This window comes from Pempheris klunzingeri, chromosome 1 (assembly GCF_042242105.1).
Source record: "Pempheris klunzingeri isolate RE-2024b chromosome 1, fPemKlu1.hap1, whole genome shotgun sequence".
Lineage (NCBI taxonomy): Eukaryota > Metazoa > Chordata > Actinopteri > Acropomatiformes > Pempheridae > Pempheris > Pempheris klunzingeri.
This window is the reverse complement of record NC_092012.1, coordinates 13,864,664-13,888,267: the sequence shown is the minus strand read 5'-3', so window position 1 is coordinate 13,888,267 and position 23,604 is coordinate 13,864,664. Positions and strand designations below refer to the sequence as shown.

Here is a 23,604-nt window from a genome sequence, read left to right as displayed (position 1 = left end):
ACATAGTGCAATAATGTATGGTATAATAAGTGTCCTAAATCATGTGATGAATGGGGGCTTTTATAGGAGAAAAATCTCCTTATGGTATGTAATTATAACTGTTGAGTCTAAGTATCCACGTTTAAAATCTCTCTCTCTCTTTCTCTGGCTCTTTTTCTCTGTCTCCCTTTTTCACTCCTCCTTCCACCTTGCCTCCTATTATCTGCTACTTTCTGTGGTTTGGAGCCCTTCCAGCCGGCCTCCCTTTCTTGCTCTGTGGTTTTGTTCATGAGATTTCATCTCTCTCTCCTCATCGTTCCTGCAGATTGACAGCTACGCTCAGGTATGAAAACAAATAGTTAGCTCTGGAATTGATTGGTGAAAAGAAATCCACCTCTAATGCTCCTTCACAAACTCTCCTTTTTGCCTGCCCCTGCTGATGCTAAGCCCTACCGGCACACAAAAAAGGCAGATGGAGATCTGAAATCATTAAACCTCGATTCTACATGTCTTAAGCACAGCACCTCGACTAGATTATTGCGCTTGTTTCTACTGATTCTAAAACCCTAAAAAATGTCTTTGCCTCGGAAACAACGCATTATGTGGCGAAACACCCTCGTGTCAATAAGCTATAATTATAGTGTCATCTGTAAGAGACAAATAGCTGGTTGGGTTTGCAGACCTTGAAAAGCAAATCTCTGATGTTGTTGATACAATTGTTTTGCTTTGTTTGTTTTCTGTATGTGCCTGTTCACTTCAACAGGATAAAGTATTCTGGGCATGTTTGAACACCGCTGCAGCAAAAGAATGTCTTTCTTTTCACTGGTAGAGCCTCGGGTCATATTCTGCCACATCTATTGTTTTTCATTGTTATTTGTTTTCTGAGAGTCAGACACATTTTTTGCTCGCCAGTCAGATTACACCACTTGCAATATCACAATTACTTGTCTTTCAAGGCTCTGGAACAGTGTCAAAAGGTAGCCCAAAAGGTGCTCAGTATAATTGGTTGAGGGATTGGTGAGAGATCAGCATAGAATATACAAGGCCACTGTGCCAGTAGGTACTGTACTCTTTATCTGCATGTCAGCCCTTAGTCTCTACTTCTTTTCATTGATTTAAAACCTACGGGCATGCTTGCCTTTTGTACTGATTTTAACCTAACAATTAATGGAACCTCTGATTCATCATAACTCTTTAGATCTTAATCATAAGGTGTTTTCTGCTTGGTACCTTTGTTTTTGTTTTAATTAGGCGGACCTTGTGCATCTCCAACCCTGGGCTTCTTTTTAATTGCCCGTATTTACATCAGGCAGACATCAAACGCAGAGAGAGAGAGACATTTGTAAGGGGGAGCACAAAGCAGCCCTTTGAAATGTCTACAGTCATATGAAATGGCATGCTAATTAAAAATCTAAGGCTGCCACTGTGATAGGAGAAGCATTTATATTGGTAACTGTGGTGTATAGACTGTCTCCATAACTCATCAACAGACAGAGGCCATAGTGTTTATTATCAGACTCCCTACCTGTTTACAGACCACCAAGTAACCTTCCCGTTCCCATTCATCAAACAGAAAAAATGCCCTGCCTGTAATTTAACAGACCAGCTTTCAAAAGGCTAAATCATTTTAAACATTTTACCCAGTGCACTTTGATCTACAGTGGCATACAGTATACCAGGGCAGGTACAATGAATCTAGTTTACCAAGCAATGATTTATCCTTCAGTTCATTAAGGTTATTGCCAATGAATATACTTATTAGAACACTCAACAGCTTTTTTTCCCCTTTCCTCTTCAAGTGTAATTCAATAATTAAAACCAAACACTCGTTTAATTTATGTATGCCATCCATGTTTTATCAAAAAGAAACAATTAAGCAAATCAAAAAAAATCACCTGAGTGGCAGCAACATAAGATCTCTTTATAGGTTTGTGAAATGTAAATAAGAAACCTTTAAGTGTTATATTCAGAACACACTGACTTCCAACTGTTGAGGTGGTGGAAGTTGTCTAATGAAGGTAATCGGTGAGGGAGCTTGCAGGAGCCAGTGACAGCCTGGTGTTATCAGCCAGCTGGCATTGTGCTTTCCTGTGCTGTATAAACACACCAGCTCTCAGTAACAGTCAGTGCAAAGGACTAAGCAGCGGCCCTGCCCATCCTCGGCCCACCTTCACCCTGTCATAAACACAGATTTTGGGGGAGTGCTTTGACGTGCTGCACTTGATATGCTGCGCAGGGCGTTCCCTGTCAGAGTCAAGGCATTCCACTCAAAGGTAGGCTCACTGAGGAGACGACTCTCTGCGTCTCAGCACCACCTCCTCTCCTCTCCTTAAGGTCTCTCTCCTCTCAGCTCAGCAACGCTATGTTTACATCAAGCACACCGTGGCTTCAACAATTACCAGAGCGACATGAACGTACTGCATGTGCCAGAGCAAAGTCGCTAGGCTCAGGGCCATCGAAAGGGACAACAACAATAAACTGCTGACAAGCACAGAGGGTCTCAGAATGGGTTTAAATTGGCTGGAATTTTGAAGACAGCACTTTGGACAGAGCCGGGCATTCCAACAAAAGATAAGGGAGGAGAGAAATGAATGAGGAGGGCAGCCAAAGGCCTTTGTTTTATTTCAGAGTACAAGGCTGTTTCTGAGATTGTACAGTACACAGATAATGTATGTCTGATAGGAATGAGGGACTTGTTAACACAGCTTAAAGTGATGTTTGTGTGGTAAATCTGCTTGGTCTGATGCAGTCAAACAACTTGTAGTCCTACCTTTGACTTCTGCCAGCAGTTCACTGGTGTTGAGCCTTTCCATCTTTTCTTTCCAGTCTTTAGAAAGAAGCTTCTCCATGCATGAGGATTCTGCAAAGGGACGAATGAAAAAAAATAAGTATAAAGTAATTTGAATTAGAAAATAAGTCCCCTTTTTCATAAAGGCTATATTTGTAGATGTGATAAATCTCTAAATCTATTCACTTAAATGAAAATTAAAGAAAGTCAGTGTATCAGATGAAGGAGAGGTATTTTATTGCATAGCGAACATTAAAAGAGACTCAGTCTGACAGCTGAGAGATGAGCTAAGGGTGGAATGAGGAGGGAAGCAGGCATTGTGGGGATAGCGTAAGGGCAGAGACACACATTAAGTGGGAGGCAAGGAGTGAGACTGGGTACGTCCGAGCGTTCACATAGCTGCCAATGATGAAAACAATTAACATTTGTCCAGCAGACAATGAATCAGAGGAGGAATGGCTGCAATCTGCCATGCTGTCGCTGGGGTAGCTGATAAAGAACACACTGGGCCAGCTGACCCAGGCCTTCACCATCCCTGCGCTGCTTAGGGGTCAGCCTGTTCCCATCAAACACCAGCAGTACGAGCATGCCTCCACCTTGAGCCACTGTCTCCACAAAGTGCCTCCAATTTCAACCGCATCAAGACATGCAATGTCCACTGCTGTTGAGTCTGGTTAAACAAGCAGCAATGCCGCACAATCCAAACGAGGGCGAACAGTTAATGTACTGTTCTGTTTGATTAATATAAAACAGCTGTACTGATTCCTATAGAAATTGTCATCGGGTTGCATATAGTGCCTGAGGATGGTATCATTTTAAAATACATGTTTCTCTAGTTTTGGAGCAAAATGAAAATACACACTTGATCATTTATGAAGTTCTGACAACAAAAAGGACACAATTCATAAGTGTGGTCATTTTTCAAATGATGCCACAGAGGAGGTTTGTCTCAGTTTGATGTAGCTGACATGTGTTTTTGATTCCAGGTTACACATAATGTGAAAGACTGAGAGAGACCTGTCACATGCAGTATTTTTGACTTTTCCAGTTTCACTATTATCATCCTTGACATCAAACAGAGAGGAGACACAGTTTAGAATGTATACAGATGTTGTCTCCTTTTATCCATCTGTTACATGGCTTCCCCTCTGCTTCCACAAACCAAACACCGTTGCTCCCTCTCACAAACACACCAACTTCAGAGGAACTGGGAGTAACGGGGAGTCAGTAGTTCTTGTGGCCTTGTTTAAGGATGGCTTTCAAGAGAGATCAAGCAGAGTGACCATTTTGTTTGATTGTCCACTTCCTCCAATGTGATGGGGGTCGACAGGACATCTTCAGCTCAGGGTCATTATAACATTACTTCTGCTTTATTGACTTTCCAATTCCCAACTCACAGTTTGTCCCCTTGACCCTAAGAGATGGAGAGAGAAAAGGCTGTGTGTGTTGTGTGTGTTAACTCCCTCCGTGGCACAAAGATCACAGATCTTAAAACAGGGGTTAAGGGCAGGGGGGAGTAGCAGAGCTCAGCTCTTCTTCCCTGCACCTCACCCCTGGGTGAGACAGCTTCCTCTCCTGGAACAACAAACTCCCCTTGAATCATAATCCTGAGACAGACAGAACAACATCAGTGCATGACTTTTTTTCCCCCTAAAGCACAGAAAAGGCTTATTTTGGAAGTGGTGTAAAGGGGAATTAAACAAACACAGTGAACATATGTTAATATGCACACATATGCTCCCTCTCTCTCACACACACTCGCATACATACACACACACACACACACTGTAATCACAGATGCTGCTCTAGCACTTGATCATTAAGGAATGCACCAACTGTTGGAGATAATATGGTGCCAGCTTCCATTCTACTCCAGTCCTCCCCCTCCTTCCCACCTCCCTCCCAGGAGAGCTGCCGCTCCCTCACTTCTCCATCCCCTCCGCTGGGCCAGACACGACCTGCCAAGTCCTCCAACAGGAGAGACTACAGCTGGAATGCACCGCTGTCCTCCCTGCCTTCCACCTGGGAGAGGTGAATAATGACCTGGATTAGTCTATAAAATAACTCTCAAACATCTTTCAGGGTTCGAACAACGTGGACAAAACAGGCAACCAAAAATGGATTTGGTGAAAGCAGAGTAACTGTTGCACAGGCGTACTCGACGAAAACAGTAAATGAGTCAGATGTCTGGCTTTTTTCAACGCACCCTTCTACAGCCTATTTTTTAAAAGAATTTAGATTAACAGAAGGAATGCTATTTCACTTTCTAAAATGCCTGTCTGTTTTTTTATGGAGAAATTGTAGATGCCAATGGAAACACTGGTTAGGATCAACATAATAATTACTGTCAGGTTATGACACAGAGAATGTCAAAAATTGATACACACTGTATTCACCATTAAATAACAAATTATTTCTGATAAATGATTCACACTTTGCTGCTTCCTCTGGATATCAAGTGCTGTGGATTTGTAAGTGAAAGGCAAACATAATTGTTTCAGACAGTTGGTGCAGAACTTCTGAAGTTCTCAGTGGACTTTTCGGCTCTTGTCCTTTTTAAAGTAGGACATCACAAACTGGGGAATTAGCTTAAACAAGAGAAGAGTCCAGTGAGTTTATTTTTATTTTCCTATGGGGGCTCTTAAATCTCTCACACCCCCACCCCTTCCATTTCTTTCCCTCCCCCTCTCGAGATAAAATGCTCTGTGGCTGGGGAGCAGGCCATTCAGCTGGGATGAGAATGGAATGAAAACAATAGCCCTTATCAGGCTCTTATTTACATTTTCCCAGCGTCCCTGCAGTAGACAGCTTGGCTTGCCACCAAGCCCAGATCGCCCCACTGGACCCAGACCAACTTCCTCCAGCCCCAGCGATTCCAAAGGTCCCTATGGACCCTTGCCTGGCACATACTCCCTCCACTCTGCAGCTAGCACAGATAGCAACATACAAGACAAAACTACTCGAGTGTGTGTCCAAGACATGTTCCCATTGAGAGAGGAATGGTTTCTGGACTACTAAGCCTGTCTGGGTCTCATTGTTTCTTTCCTGGGGCTGGTGCTGTATAGCTGGAAAAATGCCCTGAACCCTTTCCCGTGATTTTGTTTTGAGAGTTTCCAAGTGGCACTCAGAAGAAAGTGAATAGTCATCACTAATTCAATACTGCCAAATTCAATATGTTTATCTCTTATCAGCGCTGTCATCTCTGGGATACAGCTTTTCCCATGCAGGTATTCTGTGATATTATTGATGTGGGTGAACAGGCGCAGGGATTGAGACACCTAAAGCTAAGATGAGTTGGCTAGATAAGGCCACAGGTTTTTTTGGTTTTACTGTATTAAACAAAAAGCTAATGATCCTCATAAATCTCAACAAAGGAATGTTTCTAGGTTGATGTGTGACATAAACAAAGCTTTCAGCACCTGGCAGTCAGTGCTGCCAGACTATCATGTTCAGTATAAACCACAGAGCTAAAGTTAAGAGGCAGATTACCACTAACTATCTGTCCTGACACAGACTGACTCCTTGACAGTCTTTAAGGAACATTTCTTTCCCTCTCATATTTCGTACAGTATGCACTCGCAGTTGTTTCTCTCTGGTGTTCTAGTGCAGTAACTAATAATTACAATTTATTTTTTATTGTTCACACTGTAAGACAAAATGCTTTCATTAAATTGAGTGCTAGTTAGCTATAAATGCCTGTGGTTGAGAAGTGAAGGTAGGGGAAAGTCATTTGGTAATTTATGTTTTTATTGCTGCTCTAAACAGAATAGTTCATTCAAACGATCAGTGCAAACTGTAAAAAAAAAAAAAAAGGCTCAAATCACTGAGTGGAACACCAAATAGACAAATAAGCACAGCTTTAAACAAATCAAATCTTGTCACTTTAGAATTGGATTGGACAGTAATAAAGCAGATCTTAAAAATTCATGACACACTAATTTTCAAATGGCTCTCCAGATTTCCATGGAGATATGAAGTCCAGTGTTTATAAAAGACAGCAAATATACCAGCACTGCTTTGGCAAAAAAAAAGGGCCATCTCTCCTTTTACATGTCAATGTTTTCAATCTCCAAAAGGTTTAATTTACTAAATTTGTTGATGCAACAAAACACGTTTCAAAAGGCAGTGGCGGCCTCAAAGCTCAAAATGGTTTGTTACAACATGCAGCAATTGGTATTTTATTACCCTGTGTTGTCAGCAATGAAATCGTTTCAACTGTCTGCCACCACATTCTGGGCTTCTCTGTGTGCACTATTCTCCCGGGAGAAAGATGATACTTGTTTGAGTGTTTGTTGTGTTGAAAAGCCGTTGGCAGAGAAAAGAGGGCTATCCAGGAGAGTCAAATTAGCCGTAAGTCATGGATAACAGAAAGAGACTTCCCCTTTAGCATTGGCCTTGTATATCAGTTGTCCCAGCCTCAAGGGAAACATGTAATTACCAAATCAATGATCAACTGACACTGACCATATAAATAATTTCCTCCCAGAATGCAGAGGCCCGTACAGTGAAGCAAATCAGAAACAAATCAGTCTCTAAACAAGCTTCAGCTTGAATGGAGCACATTTATTCCAATTTGTCATAATCCAGTTATAGTTAGCCATAACCTCCACAGAACACTAAACCAGGCATTAGGAAGATATATGAACTGCAATAACAAAACTGAGAAGTGCACATTATGTCAAAGAAATAAAAAGTGGTTCTAAGCAGCAACGTCAAATAGAGATCATTTCTTGTTGGGGCGTAAACATATAGAATAGCTGCTCAAAATGTAACAAGATATCAGCGTTAAAACTACATTTGAAAAAAGAAATAATACAACTATGTAATACTGTGTAAGAGAGAATTGTATGAAGCCTGACCTACCAGTAACAATCATTTTCTTAAACAAGCTTTTTTACTGTTGTATGCTAAAGGCTGGAGGTCAGTAAGCTTATGAAAATGCTTACGCTTTGCTTGCTCCAACCAAACATACCTCAAGTGAGAATATCTTGAGAAAGGCTTTAGGCTGCACAGTCAGCTCAACACAGACAGATTTTTGGTTAATATCATGTCCTGTCACTAATTAATCACAATAATTATGTTGGTAAAATATGTAAGAAATCACACAAAAAAAAAAATTCCAGGAAATATAGTTGTGTATTACAATTTGTTGATGATTGTAGCAAAGCTGATGCTTAGCTAAAAAGTGTAATGAAGCAAGCAATGGAGGGAGGAGAATGCTCTGTTACTTAGTTTGAAAATTACACAAATCACTGTTATTTTGCAGTGATTTACATAGTCAAATCATGCATTAATGACTCCTCTATATGATATTAGTGCTTTTGATTTACTTCATTATATTGACTGTATCATGTGATTACACATGTAAAAATTATGCATCTAAATTCTAAGAGATGAAGATGAACTGGAATGTCTTAAATAGCTTTGGGGGAAAAAAGCTCTTAAATTTGACTGCCACATTCAGTGTTAGGTACAGTATATTTCTTTAATTCAGGCATAAATTTCTATCTCAGACATAAAACTCTCATCTCAGTCAGACAATGATGGGCTGACGTCTAATTTCCCATCCACTCTGCACTGCACGGGAAACAAATCAAAAGTCGAGTTTGATAAAAAAGAAAATGACTGTGACACACTCCAAGGAGTCCTTTGAATATCTTAATCACAGACACACTAAAAACAAGACCCCATCATCACACCAAATAAAACATAATAATTACAAGAGGCAGGCAGGGAAGTGAAATGCAGAGAGAAAACATGTTTTTGTCATTCAGCCGGTAGTCCCTGAGACAACAGCTGTTGGATGCTGCAAATACTCCTGAAGTCTCCATAATCATGGCGTTATTGAAGTGAGGACAAAAAGGGCACTAATTGCAAGGGAGCAATCGGAACGCAATAGGTTACACACCCGGGTGATGCTGCACAATACAAACGCTAAAGAGGGAGCTGGGGGGAAAAAAACATTCCGAGCACAACAGTGCGTTGTCGCTCATTTTAGGGCAATTACCTTTCCTCGTTGTCAACAGTTTTAATAACCTCTACCATTTCTGGAAGACTTTTCGGTGCAGTTAAATAATTCCAGCTTTTTAATATGTAATTGCTAGTGCTGGCATGCATAAATAAAAAGGTCCAGACATGTCAGTGTATTGTGAAGCACCTGCACCTCGTGGTGGGCTTTCTTTAACTGACACCTAATCATTATTCCACTTGGTGAACATCTCTGTTAGTCACCTTCAGACTGTCCCGTTTGGCCATGTAAACAGTTGCTATAAATACACTGTATGTAACCTGGATGAGATTTGCTTCATCTGAGGTTCTGACACATCTCCTCCCTCGTTGCCTTTTCCTTCCATCCTTATTTCCTTACTTCTGTGATGGGAATTTGCATGTCAGAAGACAAAGAAATGTAAATTCACAGTTTGATCCACCAGGGTGTGTCCCGACCAGACCGCAGAAGAAAGAGGTGTTAAAACTTTTGGTCTGTCAGGATGCATCCCGGCCAGGTATGAAACAAAAGAGGTGTTAAAGTAGCGTCTGATCAACCGGATGTGTATTCCCTTGCATATCCCAAGTCTACAGGCAGGCACCCAAACGCCTGCAGGTAAACCCCAGTTGACCCACCCCATAAATACCAAGAGACAGAGAAGGTCGGGGAACTCTGTTTCAGAACTGTTAGACTGCGTGACTGTCTCTGTAACAGCTGTTCCTTTTTGCAAAAATAAATGCGCACAAGAACTCCATGCAGCAGACTTTATCTCCTAGAAATTTCCACAACAATTTGGTGTCAGAAGTGGGATTCCACGAGCAATCGTCTGGGACGGAGCGCGGACAGTGACAGGCCATCCTGGAAGGACAAAGATTTCCAGCCTCCAACCTCAAAAAACTCCTTATGAAAGGAGGACTGCCCGCGGCCGCACCGGATCATTGCCGCTGGAATTCCAAGAACGCAATTCAGCAAAATTCATCTGGTGAGATATTGACATTTGAACCTTTTCTTCTTTAAAATTTGGGTTGTAATTTGGCATAACAAGTTCTTTTCTCATGAGACCCACAATCGATCTGCTTTTGTCACTTGTAGCCTAAAACGAAGTGACCTGCTTTTTCAGCCGTTTGTAGCGTAAACGAAATGGTCCTTACAGAGACGTCTGTATTGTAATAGTTGTGCACAACCTTCACATTTGGAATGGGGAGTATACCGTCGAGGCTGGGACCTCCGGAGGGGCCGATGGTGGATGTCATGGGAGAAGAAAGAAAAAATAATAAAAGGGGGGGAGGGAAAAGGTTTCACATGTTTGTCTGTATGGAGTTCGAAATATGGGTTCCCAGAGTATGGCTCTTAGTATGAATGAACTGAAGAAACTGTAGGAAAGATTGGAGAAGAGAGGCAAAGGATGGGAGAAGGAAAAGGAAAGTTTCTGTAAGGGATTTAGAAGATATGGAGAAACACATGAAGTGTCTCACAGTGTGGGAGAAGGAAGTGGAATGTAGGGACAGAAAGCGTACAGCAAGTTGTTAAAGTGATCGTATGAATGATGTGAAGCCTGACGATAAACCTGAAGTAACACAAACTTCGCACGCACTTAAATTGTCCTCCCCCATACTCGCAGCCTGTTTCTGCTTTGAATCCGCAGCTCACCGCTCTGAAGCTGGACCCCGACCTCAACACTGCGCCGCCCTGTCATCAACAACAAGCCGCCTCCTCCGCCTGCCCAGCCAGCTGTACCACCACAGGACAGACGTGACGGCATCCAACAAGGAAAGCCAGACTCGTCATTTGAGGGAAGTGAGGGAGCTTCAGGCCACTACATGTCCACCCGACAGAGAATGAAACACCGTGAACAAAACTCTGATGATGCTGTCTTCCAAGCACGGATGGTGGCAGTAGCGGGACCAGAGGGTCCTATTGTGGTTTACAGACCGTGGACAGACAAGGACATCATAGAAGCCTCTGAACACCTCCCTCCCATGAACATCAATGGAACAGTTTTTGTAGCTCAGTTTAATGACTTTTGCCATCAATTCCAGCCCACAATGCCTGAAATAAAACACCTTCTGGCTGTGAAGACCTCCTGTGTATGCTAGCAAGATTAAATGAAATCCGCCGACAGCTGATGGAGAAGAAACGAATGCAGGAACACAAACGTCAAGCTACAGCGCAAGCTGCAGAAGGCCAAGGACAACATTCACAACACTAGGAGACCTACGAGACCGAAGGTCCAACCCAGCTGGGCCCCCACCCAACATTGCTCATGATGCCTGCACCACCAGCAGCGGCAGGCACCTCACACATCGGATTGACATACGGACGCCAGTGGAGAGGGAGGAGTTCCAGAATCAGACCGGGGAGGGCGAGCCACAGAGACAGGTCACACACACACACACACACACACATACACAGTACACACACAGGTACACACACAGTACACACACACACATACAGTACACACACACAGTACACACACAGGTCACACACACACGACACACACACACACGTCACATACACACACATAGGACGCACACAACACACACGACACACACAGGTACACACACAGGTCACAACACACAGGTCACACACACACTGCGTTGCAATGGAGAATCTGCCTTTGCTATGTAACATCTTAGACAACAGCTGACACCTCCTATAGACACACATACAAAGTACAATAAGGAGACATGTTACAGAAAGCCGATGTAAACATCGACCATTTCTGGACATGATTCTCTCATTGTTAGTTGACTTGGGTGCCACATAGTGTTTTGAAAGTGTATGCTCTGCTAAGCAAATGATAGATGTCTGCTAAACAATGTGAATGTGACACTGTTGAAACACCTAGCTGAAAGAGACCACGAAGCTAGTCAATCAAAACTTCAATTTGTGAAACAAGAAGTAACATTTCTAGGACATGTTATCTCTTCCACAGGGCAAAATCTCTCTCTCTCTCAAAAAAAAAAAGAACTGAAGCCATTCACAGGCTTCCCAAACCACAGACTAAAAAATCAAACGATGTCCTTACTGGGAATGTGCTCTTACTGTCACACATTCATTCAAAACCATGCCATTGTAGATAAACCACTCCGTGAGCTCACGATAGGCCTTCCCCACGCGCATGCGCCCCTGACCTGGACTGACGAAACCAACAGCTGACTAGGTTTACCTGACTCGACTCGACCCTTCATACAGACTGTAGACCAACGACGAGGTTGCATAACTTCTGTGCTTTTGCAGGACCATGGAGGGAAAACTGCGCCCTGTGGCGTATTTTCTCTGCAAAACTTGACCCTGTGGCTGCAGCACTCCCTCATTGTCTTCGTGCTGTTGCAGCAGCTGAGAAGGCTGTGCTGGCATCACAGGATATTGTGTTGTATGCTCCTCTCACCCTGTCTGTTCCTCACTCTGTATGTAAACTCCTGTACAGAAAACATCCCAGCTACTCTCCCCCCTCTTCCAGATGATGGCGAGCCACATGACTGCGTGGCTGCAGCCCAACTCTGTACCCCTCTAACTAATCCTGACTTGATTCCTTTGTAGATGGCTCAGCTTCCCGGGACCCCACTACAGGACAAAACTGTGTGGGTTTTGTTGTGTGCTCTCAAACTGAAACTCTTGCTTCAGGTTCTTTCCCCTCTCATTTCTCTGCTCAAAAAAAAAAAACAAAAAAAAAAAAACAAAAAAAAAAAAAACAAAACAAAAAACAAAATGAACTTGTAGCGCTCACCGAAGCCTGTAAAATTGCAAAAGGGAAATCTGTTACTATACATACAAATTCCAGGTATGTCTTTGGAGTTGTTCATGATTTTGGTGCCCTCTGGAAACAAAGGGACTTCATTACCTCCTCAGACACACCTATTTCCAATGCTCAACAGGTATCTGACCTTCTCAAAGCCATTCTTTTGCCTTCCTCTATTACTGTCTGCAAGTGTGCTGCTCACACCAGCAACTCTAACCCTATTTCCACAGGCAACACTCGTGCAGATGCAGCTGCTAAGGTTGCTGCAAAGAACAGTGGAAGTTTCCCCTCCATCTCACCTTCTGACATTTTTGTTTCTCTCCCTCTTGACTGATGATCCACTTCTCTCCACACAGCAGTTTGCCACTGGAGATGAAAAGGCATTGTGGCGCAAATGCAATGCTTATGTTTCTCCCACAGGTGTATGAATCTGCCCTGACAGCAAGCCATACCTAACCAATATTTCTTTCCACATTATGCCCATTTGACACACGGTTCTGACCATGTGTCAAAAAGGGAGGAATGTTGATCAGATTACACAGTCTTGGTTCACTAAAGGATTTTCAGTTGCAGCTCAAAATTTTTTTGTGAAAGTTCCTCCACCTGATGGCCCTTTTTGAAGACAGCCCTCCCTCAACCTAATGATCACACGCTGCATCATTTCAAGCCTGAAGACTGGATAGTCATCAAGGATTTCCGACGGCGTCACTGGAAACACAAGCGTTGGCTAGGTCCGTTCCAGATCCTCCTAACCACACACACGGCCATAAAGATCTCCAAAAGAGTCACCTGGATCCACGCTAGCCACTGCAGAAAGGTCCCAACTCCACCTGAGGACATCTCTCCTCCTGTGCACCAACTTGAAACCACAAGAGAACGCACAGGAGTGAACACTCGCTCTCGCACGAGACGAGGCTGCGTTGATTCTTCCCAACACTAAGTGCGAGCCAAGCGCCGCTTAGTGTTGCACCGGTGAAACACATAACACACATACACAATCCAGAGAATACACATACATGAGTAGACTCGATCTGCCAACGTTGGACAACGGTGGAACACGGACGTGGACTCCGAGGGAATTCGTGTGAACAGCCTAGGCTGCATGGACTTCATTACACCCCCCAACTCTTTCCAAATGTGCCCATACCCCAGAAAGACAGCATTATTTTCTCATGAATACCTTATGATGACAAACCTTAAATCTACCTGAGGTGGTTTTGTTTGATGTAATATTCTTGATGTTAATATTGTGATTAATGTATAATCAAAAGGGAGGAATTGTGATGGGAATTTGCATGTCAGAAGACAAAGAAATGTAAATTCACAGTTTGATCCACCAGGGTGTGTCCCGACCAGACCGCAGAAGAAAGAGGTGTTAAAACTTTTGGTCTGTCAGGATGCATCCCGGCCAGGTATGAAACAAAAGAGGTGTTAAAGTAGCGTCTGATCAACCGGATGTGTATTCCCTTGCATATCCCAAGTCTACAGGCAGGCACCCAAACGCCTGCAGGTAAACCCCAGTTGACCCACCCCATAAATACCAAGAGACAGAGAAGGTCGGGGAACTCTGTTTCAGAACTGTTAGACTGCGTGACTGTCTCTGTAACAGCTGTTCCTTTTTGCAAAAATAAATGCGCACAAGAACTCCATGCAGCAGACTTTATCTCCTAGAAATTTCCACAACACTTCTTACTGTACCTTTTCTTCCTCAACATCTCCTTCAAGATGACATTGTGTCTCACCTGTATACATGCCTGTTTGCATAAACTGCCAAGTTCACTTGGTAGTGTCCAGAAGGAGTAACGGGTCAGCCATGCAGTCACGGGTTTTTCTTGATAAGGCAAAGGTATTTTCATTATTTGAGTTTGAGAAGGTGCTTTGTGGGAGCTGCACTCAGCGCTGTTTTTGGATCAAAAGTCTTATACAAAGTGGTTTGCATTCAAGGAATAAATTCAATTCAATTCAATCCACTGGTCTATTTTCTGCTGCTCTGTTTCTTTGATATTCTTTGATACATTTTGTGGTTGCTTACAGCTAATTTAATTCTATTCCTTGTATTTATCCTATTAGCAGCTGAAGGTTGCAGAGCTAAATGCCAAGTGGAATGAAAGACCTCGACACATGCAAGCACAGGTCAAAACGACTACAAAATAATTGCAATTTTAAGTGGGAAAAGCAGGTAGCTTTTTGATTATTTTTTTTTCTAGCTTATTCTTTCTGCAGCTAAACATGCTGGTCTTTGTGACCAGGAACTTCTCCCCTGTCCCTCGCCTTTATCTGCACTGACCAATGCGTTAATCTCACAATGTTGACCTGGCAATTCTGAGAAGACGTATACACACACACACAGCACCCTGACCTCTCTAAATAGGACACGTGTCTATCAAGCATATATGAATTAACCATCCCCAAGAGGCTTCACCTCCTGAGCTGAGTAGCATGTGACCTCTCCCAATCCATTTTACTGCGGCACTCTGTGGCAATCACGCTTGAATTATTAAAGTGAGCAGTGAGCAATGATCAATTCATTGCGGCCCTTGCTCGCAGACTGCCCGGCCGTACTTCAGCAGAAATGACATTGAGAACACTTGAGTATGCTTCCAGACAATGCACATAAATGTGAAATATGTTAGACCCAATATGTCAATAATCATAACTGTACAGGCTGAGGCCATGTCCAGGCTAATCCTAGAGAAATGCCGTTAGATGACTGTGGGGTTGCCAGGTTTCAGCGCTGTGAATCGTTACGAATGCTTTCTTGAGAGAAAGCGTGAGAGAAGTTGAGGGGAAGACGAGAATCAAGTTTGCTGCATGCTGAGAAATGCTGTGCATCACCAACTTCTGCACCTTACTTCATCGGAGGAGGATTTGATATTAACGTTTGTAATAAATATTACGTGCACATTTTTTGAACATGCATGAAACACAGCTGAAGACCTGCAGGTCTTGCAGAGGGCATGGGCCAGAAAGATTCAAATTGCAGCCTTAACCCACTCTTGTCTGCACAAAAATTAGAGGGAAGAAAGACAAAAGCAAACAAGTTGAAAGAGAGAGAGAGAGACTGAGGGGAAGTATGCAACTCAAGGAACCTGGAAGTAGGAGGAGGGCAAGGGAAAAAAAATCCAATCACAACTTCGTGAGGAGCAGATGAGGAGCCAAGATAAACCAGTACTCAGAGCCCCCAAAACTGCAATCTCCCCTTAAGCCGGAGAGTGGCAGCTGGCAGAACAGCTGGTGAATAGGATTAATGTCAGAAGAATGAAATAAAACTCAACATATGTCCGAGCCTGAGGTGTTGGGACTGTGCGTGATTGTGCCCCCGATGGATGCCATGTGTGCATCTGGAAGGAACTGCTGTGCTGCTCCGCTCTCTACCCCACAAGGTCACTTTTAAGAACTAGGACCATTAAATGCTTGGATAGCAAAATGAACTTTTCATTCCCTCTTCTCTCTGCCTTTGCCTCTATTCAGGCAGCAGAGGGAGTCTATTGTCCACGGCTATCAATACATTGCATCCTACAATTCATCAGGGATGCAAATGATTTCTAATTTGATTAAATTAAGGAAGACCAAATAGTACATGTAAAAAAAAAAAAGCAGACAAGGTCAAACCGAAGTGGAGGGTTTATTATAATCAAGCAAGAAAAAAAACACAAACAATTTATTTCAATCCTGTTGTGTGTTGTACACAATTGTTGATAATGTAATAATAATCAGTCAAATAACGCCTTTAATAAAGCACAGTGCTTTAAAATATCTCAAATGCAAAATTATTATTATTATTTTTTTTTTAAGATCATTTTTGGCATTTTTATGCTTTAGGACAGTAGAGAGTCAGTGTATGAAAGCAGGGTAGAGAGAAGGAATGGCATACAGCTAAGGGCCCAGGCCAGATGCGAACCTGGGCCGCTGTGTGAAGGACTCAACCTTTATGTTACACGCTCTAGGTGAGCTTCCAGGTTTCCCCATTAATTCATCTTTTTTTAGATAGACTAGAATAGAGGCACTAAGAGAGATAAAAGAAGAAAAACAAAGATATAGTTCAGTTTACTAGAAAGAAAAAGTAGACATTACTTCTGGAACCTCAGCCGACGCTGATGAGGGGATCAGCACTTGTTTAGATGAACGTTACGAGGAGAGATATGTGGACTTGATTTCAATTTATAATTTCCATTTGATGTCGGCAATCATTAGGGTCCACACACTGTAATAAATCATAATAATTTCACACAAAAATTAAATTACTGGGTACCTTGCAATGGAGAGATTTTTTTTTGGTTACCCTGCAATTTAACTGTCAGATACAAACTTGCCTGCTAATCAATGCTCGAAAACATTCACATTTATTCATCTATGTTAAATTAATAGATGTGTGAAGAAAACGTGGAGTACTGTGATCATGGCTGTTCAGTGTGATTTAGTAAATTAATGGGTGTCTGACTCTACAAGGACAAAAAGAGACTAATAGGATCCACATGAATGCATTACAATTTGCAGTGAAGCCAAGTGTCTGGTATAGACATCGAAACTTTATTTCATCATAAACACTGGACGACAGCGATGTGCTTCAGCGACTGAGATGAGATATTAAAAAAAACACAAATTAAAAGAACAAGATGGGTATAATACTGTACTTTCGGTAATAGCATACTGTAAATGTGTTGAATTTTGCTATAGTGTGTGTGTGAATATCCTCCAACTGTATAATATATTTTAATTTCAGTTTAAGTGAATGACAAATTCCAACCGAGAAACTCTCTAAACTCACAGTGAGGATATTATTAATTTGTACTTCTGCAGTTTGGTTTCCTCGTTTTCAAATAGTAATTAAAGTCATTTATTGAATCTTGCAGCCAATGATGTTTACTAAGATGCCAGAGTTCAGGGTCCATATACACTGCTTACTGGACTGTAAGATCAACGGCCACGATTTTTAGATTATTTATTATTATATTATTATTTATATATCTTATTCAGTCTCTGAAAAAAAAAAAGATTAAACGGGGATGCATACACACAACAAAAAACTCTTACTATTAAAGTTTTTCGTGGTCTTTTGTAGTATTGTATCATCATACGAGAAGTAACATTTTTACAACTTGGTCGACACAGTGACTGAACAAATAAAATTCATGAGCGTTAAAAGTGAAATTTGAGTCTGGATAAAAAGATGATGGCTCCCAAAAACTCCCCTTTCATTTGCCAACAGTTAGTTGTCTCCGTGTGCTGTTGTTCAACAACAATAGAGGCTGCATTTTTCTTTTCAATGGGCCCATTCCCTTTCTGTGAGATACAGAGCCATATGGACCAAGACCTGCTGGGCAAAGATGGCGAAATTTGCTTCTCATGAGTGACTGAGCTTGTTGGTCCAGCTCACAACAGGGGAGCTAACAACAGGCTTACAGTATTGACTTTGTTGAGACAAGTGCCACCCACCCAAAAACAAAAACGATAAAAAAGAAGGAAGGAGAAAGATGAGGTGCACAGTAAAGGGGGTGTAGGAAGTCAAAAGATTGTATAGTCTAACGATCCAATTTTCTTTTTCTAATATTGTGCTGCTTGGGACTAGAATAACAAAACTGCTGCCCCAACAAATCCTCAATCACGACATTGTTAATTTCAACAATGTCAACTAATTGATTGAACTTAACAATGTGCGATTGACAACATTGTCTTATAGAATATTAACACCCCGACCGGTGCAGTTTTTAAAAAATTATCCTTGAGGTACATCCAGAGAGAGATGATGTTCGTCAAATAATTAGAACCATTGGCACTCAGGCTTTGCAGTGCAATAAAACACATTTCTATTCGTTTCTTCTGACATCCTCATCTCATCTCCTGGCACATGTAATGTTATTGAGGAAGGAGAAAGGAAAAAGCATTGAGTGGGAGGAAACATCCGTTTCATCACTGCTCATTAAATAGTCTCTTTGTTCAAGAGGCAAGCATCAAAGTTTGGTGTAAGACATTCATGCTTGCTGTTTGCAAAAACAATGCAAATATGTTAATAGGCTGCATCTACACTAGTTGTCATGTTTGCTTGTGTCAAGGCGGATCTCTTAGCTGGATGGCTGACGTACGTCTGACTTACAGAACAAGCCTGCAGTGTGCTCTGAAATCATTAGCAGGCCACAGAGGCCGTCTGTGCCCAGGGTGTGAGTTACACTCACACTATTTTGATCCTTGGTCAGATGACACCGGCTCTTTTGTCAAGTTATGTGTGGAGAATGCTTGGGAGCTGAATGCCACAGCTAGGACAGTGATACTGAGCTGGCACACAAGTCTCCCAGTGTAACCCTACAGCAGGCATTCAAGCACGCACGCATGCACACACACACACACACACACACACACAGACAGCAGGATACATGTGCCCTCCCTCTTCACCCCATCCCATTGTGGAATAGCCCCTGCTCTCCCCATTTCGGATTGCCTCAGTCCCTCCTCCTTCGCTGTCCTGACTATATAAAGTTTGTCTATATATGTCCCTCTTCATGTTCCTTTTACCCACATTTCCCAGGTCTTGGCTCCACAGCCCAATGACAGATATAGTAGCATTAATGGCTTCTGCCTTCTTATGTGTCAGTGTTTCACCATCTCTATGCCCTTCCAAATACTGCCGTGTCACATAAAACAGTCAGGCCATAACAAACTGCCGCTGATTTAATCAGCCAGTCACCCAAATACAGCTCTGAGGCCAATCTATTGTTTTTTTTTTCTATCAGCAAATCTAAATATTTGATTTTCCCAAATTGCGACTGCACAAGCTGTGATGTCACTGACGAGACATACCTTCAACCAGTGTGTGGGTGTGTGAGTTTGTAAAGACAAACAAGCCTCTGTGCAACCCTGGCTGTGATTTGTCTCTCAGAGACACCCATTTCCTCCTATCAAGGGGTTCCTGTGCAGCCACTAAGCCAGGATCACAATGGGAGTTTTGTGCTGCATGGGTGCAGGGGGACACACTCAACAGCTGAAACCCGGGAAGATGGCCCCTGGAATGCTCCACAGCAGTTGCTACTGTTGACTAATCGGAATATGAGAACTGGGGAAGGTGATCTTGAATGCAAAGAATGGCACATTGAAGAAGCAGCTGCTTGTTTTGTCATCTGAATGAGCAAGACAGCAGAAAGGGTTCCCGTTTTGAAAGGGGCAACAAAATCTATATCTTAGCTTGTGTAAAGTGAAACCTGTTTCGGCCCCTGTCGTCCTAAGGGGACTCGCCTGTGTTATGTGAGGGCTCTGTTTTGGAACAGATAGTAAATACATAATTCAGCAGAGGACCAGGCACTCTGTGCTCCCTGTTACCCTCATACAGCCACTCCATTTAGCCCTGGGCTCTGATCTCAGCCTGGCAGAGGAACAACTTTGTCACAGGAGGATAAGATGGGGTGGGAGACAAATATCATAGGGGGAGGGAAATGTTGATCTGAATCAGGTGAGGGAGATAGATGGTAGGGAAAACATGGAAAAGGGGAGAGAGGAAAGAAAGGAAAAGAGGCAAAGCAAAAGGTGGACAAGAAGGAAGAGGATAGGAAAGTGAGATTAGGGAGGAGTGAGGGGCAGGGTATCTTTTTTTGTGAAAGTTCACATGTCAGGCTGGCAGGCTGCCTGCGGCATACAGCCGAAAAATCTATTTAACGTCTGCTTCACAGGGTGACAAGAGGGTTGATTGGCATAGAGCAGAGAGCCGCTTTTGATCATGTGTCCTAACAAGCGATTCCAGCTCATGTCTCTTCAGCCTGAACAGATCTACATTACCTATTCAAACAAAAGTGACAGACCAGAGCACTGCTCCGCTGGGCTGGTGCACCACGCCACAGGCCAAGAGCGAACACACACACACACACACACACACACACACACACACACACACACGCACGCGTGGGCGCACACACACACTCACACACTCACACACACACACACACACAGGAGGGCCCCACTGACACATACAGTAGACGCAAGTGTGCACACACACAAAGCTATATAGGCTATTAGATCAAATAGATTACTTGAATCAAGATAAGTAGCTTGCTGAAATCATATTGACAGAATAAAGAACAGATTATTAAAGGAGGTGGGAAAATGGCACACGGGAGTGTTTGGCTGATGTTTGGCCTGTGTGTGTCCTGCCAGGAGGGTCCCAGACTTACACTATCCGGTAGGATGCTGCACTCAAAGGCACCGTAGAGCAATGTGTGATGAATGCCTCAAAATCTGCAACCAAGGCAACTGGATTTCCAGCCCTCATTGCATATGCATAGAGTCAGAGGCTCATGCTCAGATCATTATAACAAAGATTCCTATTAATTAGGTGGGATAAAGCAGAACCAGATGACATGGCAGCTGGGATGAGAGGAGAGGGGAGAAGTGAGGGAACTAAAAGAGAAAGTGCATCAGTCTGCTTGGGGGGAGGGAATTAATGTATAATACCGACTGTATTATAAGCAATACACCTTTAGAAAACCTTTCAAAATCTTTTTATTGCTACATTTAGACTAAATAAATAAATAAAAAAAACAAATCTGTTAGTCCCATTAAGCACCTGCAGCCAATTTTCAGTTAGCTTCCGTTTGGAGTCAGCAGGGGCTGTGACACTGACGGGGGACAGTGTTACAACAGAGTCAAGAGTTCATCAGTGCTAATCAGACCGCAGGCTTAGAGCTGATCCCATTCTCTTCCAAAGCTTTCACCCATCCCTGAATCTCATTACATGGCCTGTTGTAATAGAGGATAATGACCTGGGGCTACACACACAATGCTGATCACTCCCCCACACTCAACCTACTGCACAGTCATTATACAGTGATAATACACAACCTCACCAGGGGGATTACACTTCTAAATAGACGAGAGGTGATAAAGGCAGAGGGAGACGAAGAGAGGTCCAAGCGATAACGCAGGAATACACACAGTGCACACATATAACCCCAAGACCAAACACAATTAGTTCACAGTGCCACACCATGCGGTGCTATTCTGTGTTAGCAATGGTAAGGTTACCTGCCACTGTAATAGGGGAACTATTTTCCCAGTCACTATTAGATATCCGTCTACCTGAGATTAAAAAGGTGTCACAGTATGGCTGAATGGTGGTATGGCTCCCCTTTGCTAGGCTAATTAGCCATGACTCTGTCAAAGGGCTCCAGGTGTTGAGTATTCTGCTTGAGCAGCTACTGTATCCACTCTGACTGATCTAAAGAGCTGGAGTATTAAGGAGGGGCATCGTTCTTTTTTTTGTAGTTTAGTCTTAATATATTGTGACTGTGTGTCTGTTTGCCTATATTTTCTTGAATGATTGGTTATTGATATTTCTAGATTATAGCTATAGATTATATGCGAAAGGTCTCCACTGTTTTAATAGCTGCATCAGATGTCCTCAGACCACAGCTGTTCACTGGCTGGATGGCCTTCAGTCACATGCAGCACTGTTGTCTCAACAGCATTCAGGGAACTGAGCCTTGATAGTGTACTGTGTTACTGGATTCTATAGTTATTGTAGTCAGTAATGATGAAATGGTTGAGAAAGGTTCACTCAAGTAATAAGAAACTAAATCTGCAGAGCTCAACTCAAACAAGTTCAAAAGTACTAAACATATTAGATGTGAGCACCTAAAGTGCTTTTTTGTTTGTTTTGTATCTATACACCAGACAGTTTCTTTGCTCACCAGATCAAAAACAAGAATGAGAAAAGAATGAGACTCTCCCCGTCTCAGCGTACCACTCAACAACACAAAGATGACAAACTGCATCCAATTCAGTGCTTGTTTTACTGGCAAGGACTCAACTACTGAGATACTGAGGCCAGGAAAATCCCTAAAAGCCAAGACAGGAAGCTTAAACCCAATTACCCGTCCTTGTCTTGGGGACGATCATAAAGACTCAACACACAAAGTATTTCTGTGTTGACTTGCACAGTATTGATTCATACTTTAGTGCATTATATAAAACTGTTCTAATTGCATGTGAATCAAATCAAGGTCACCTTGGGTTTTTATAATGGTGGCTATTTTTCTTTTTCCCCTAATACTTTATACTGACATTTTTAACTCTTGACAAGTGCTGTCTGGAGACCTATCCATAAATAATGCATTTACAATACCTAGTAAATAAACATGGGGCACAATCGTTAGCCCTGCTGGCAACTCGGCCTAATAGAGCTTTTACAGCAAAGGTGACTATTCAGCTAAATGCAGTGCTTGCTGCTAGGAGGACATTTTCATTCATTAGCACAGTCACAAGCACTTAAAGCACTCTAAGGACCAGAAATGGAGAGGAAGGGTGGAAGGATAGAGAGGGTGAAAGGGTACAAATATAGAGATGGAAAGAATGGAGGGGTGATACCTACAATACTGAGATGGCCTCTATTGTTATAGTACTTATAAGGCATCATGATCAATGAAGGAAACTGGCCAATAATTTTATTTGAATGGAGACGGTATTAGTAAGAGAAGCCAAAATATGACTTTTCATTTATTTATTTCGTAAGATAGTTTTCACCTGTTTATTGCTACTTTAAAGGTCAGTTTATGAAAAATCATTTCCCCCATGTGGCCCGAAACATTCAGATACTATGTTTTTTGTTTTAATCTTAGTGGCTAAACTTTGAGACTTCTGTCACCATTTTGTGGTTCTCAGCATAAAACATTACATATGATAATTCAATAGTAAGACGTAAACAATATTTGGATATCATGTCAGGAAACTTTTAAACCTACAGTTTCTTCCAATGTTAAGTTTAAGTGGGATGTCATGTTCCATCTATGAGTAATGGACTGTGTAAGAAGTGCACCACAGACCATTTGTTTTCCCCCTACACTTAAGGTCACTGCGTTTATCCTCAGTCCGTCAGGACAATGAACTGTCTTGACCAGACAAGGAAGCCCAGAGAAGAATGGTAGCAGATGGCGAAGGCTCTCTGAGGACCTCTGTGATCCCGACCAGGCAGGCACCAAAGCAGCAGAATTAGACACAGCAGTTGTCATGCTTAGATAAGCGATATATTTAGCTCATCTGTTGCTTCTGCCACATTAGCAACATCATTAAGACAACAAATGGCTTCTCCAGCCTTGTTCTTTAATAGGTTAATCCTGCCCTTTGCAATTT

At 42.5% G+C, this 23,604-nt stretch overlaps 1 protein-coding gene across 1 annotated transcript in view; it reads right to left on the bottom strand.

Moving 5' to 3' along the window:
* Positions 1 to 23,604, bottom strand: part of sox6 (SRY-box transcription factor 6) — a 134,752-nt gene that overhangs the window by 60,095 nt on the left and 51,053 nt on the right. The window contains exon 5 of the mRNA XM_070830491.1: positions 2,750 to 2,839. Within this exon, the coding sequence (XP_070686592.1) occupies positions 2,750 to 2,839 (90 nt within the window). The remainder of the gene's footprint in view (positions 1 to 2,749; positions 2,840 to 23,604) is intronic.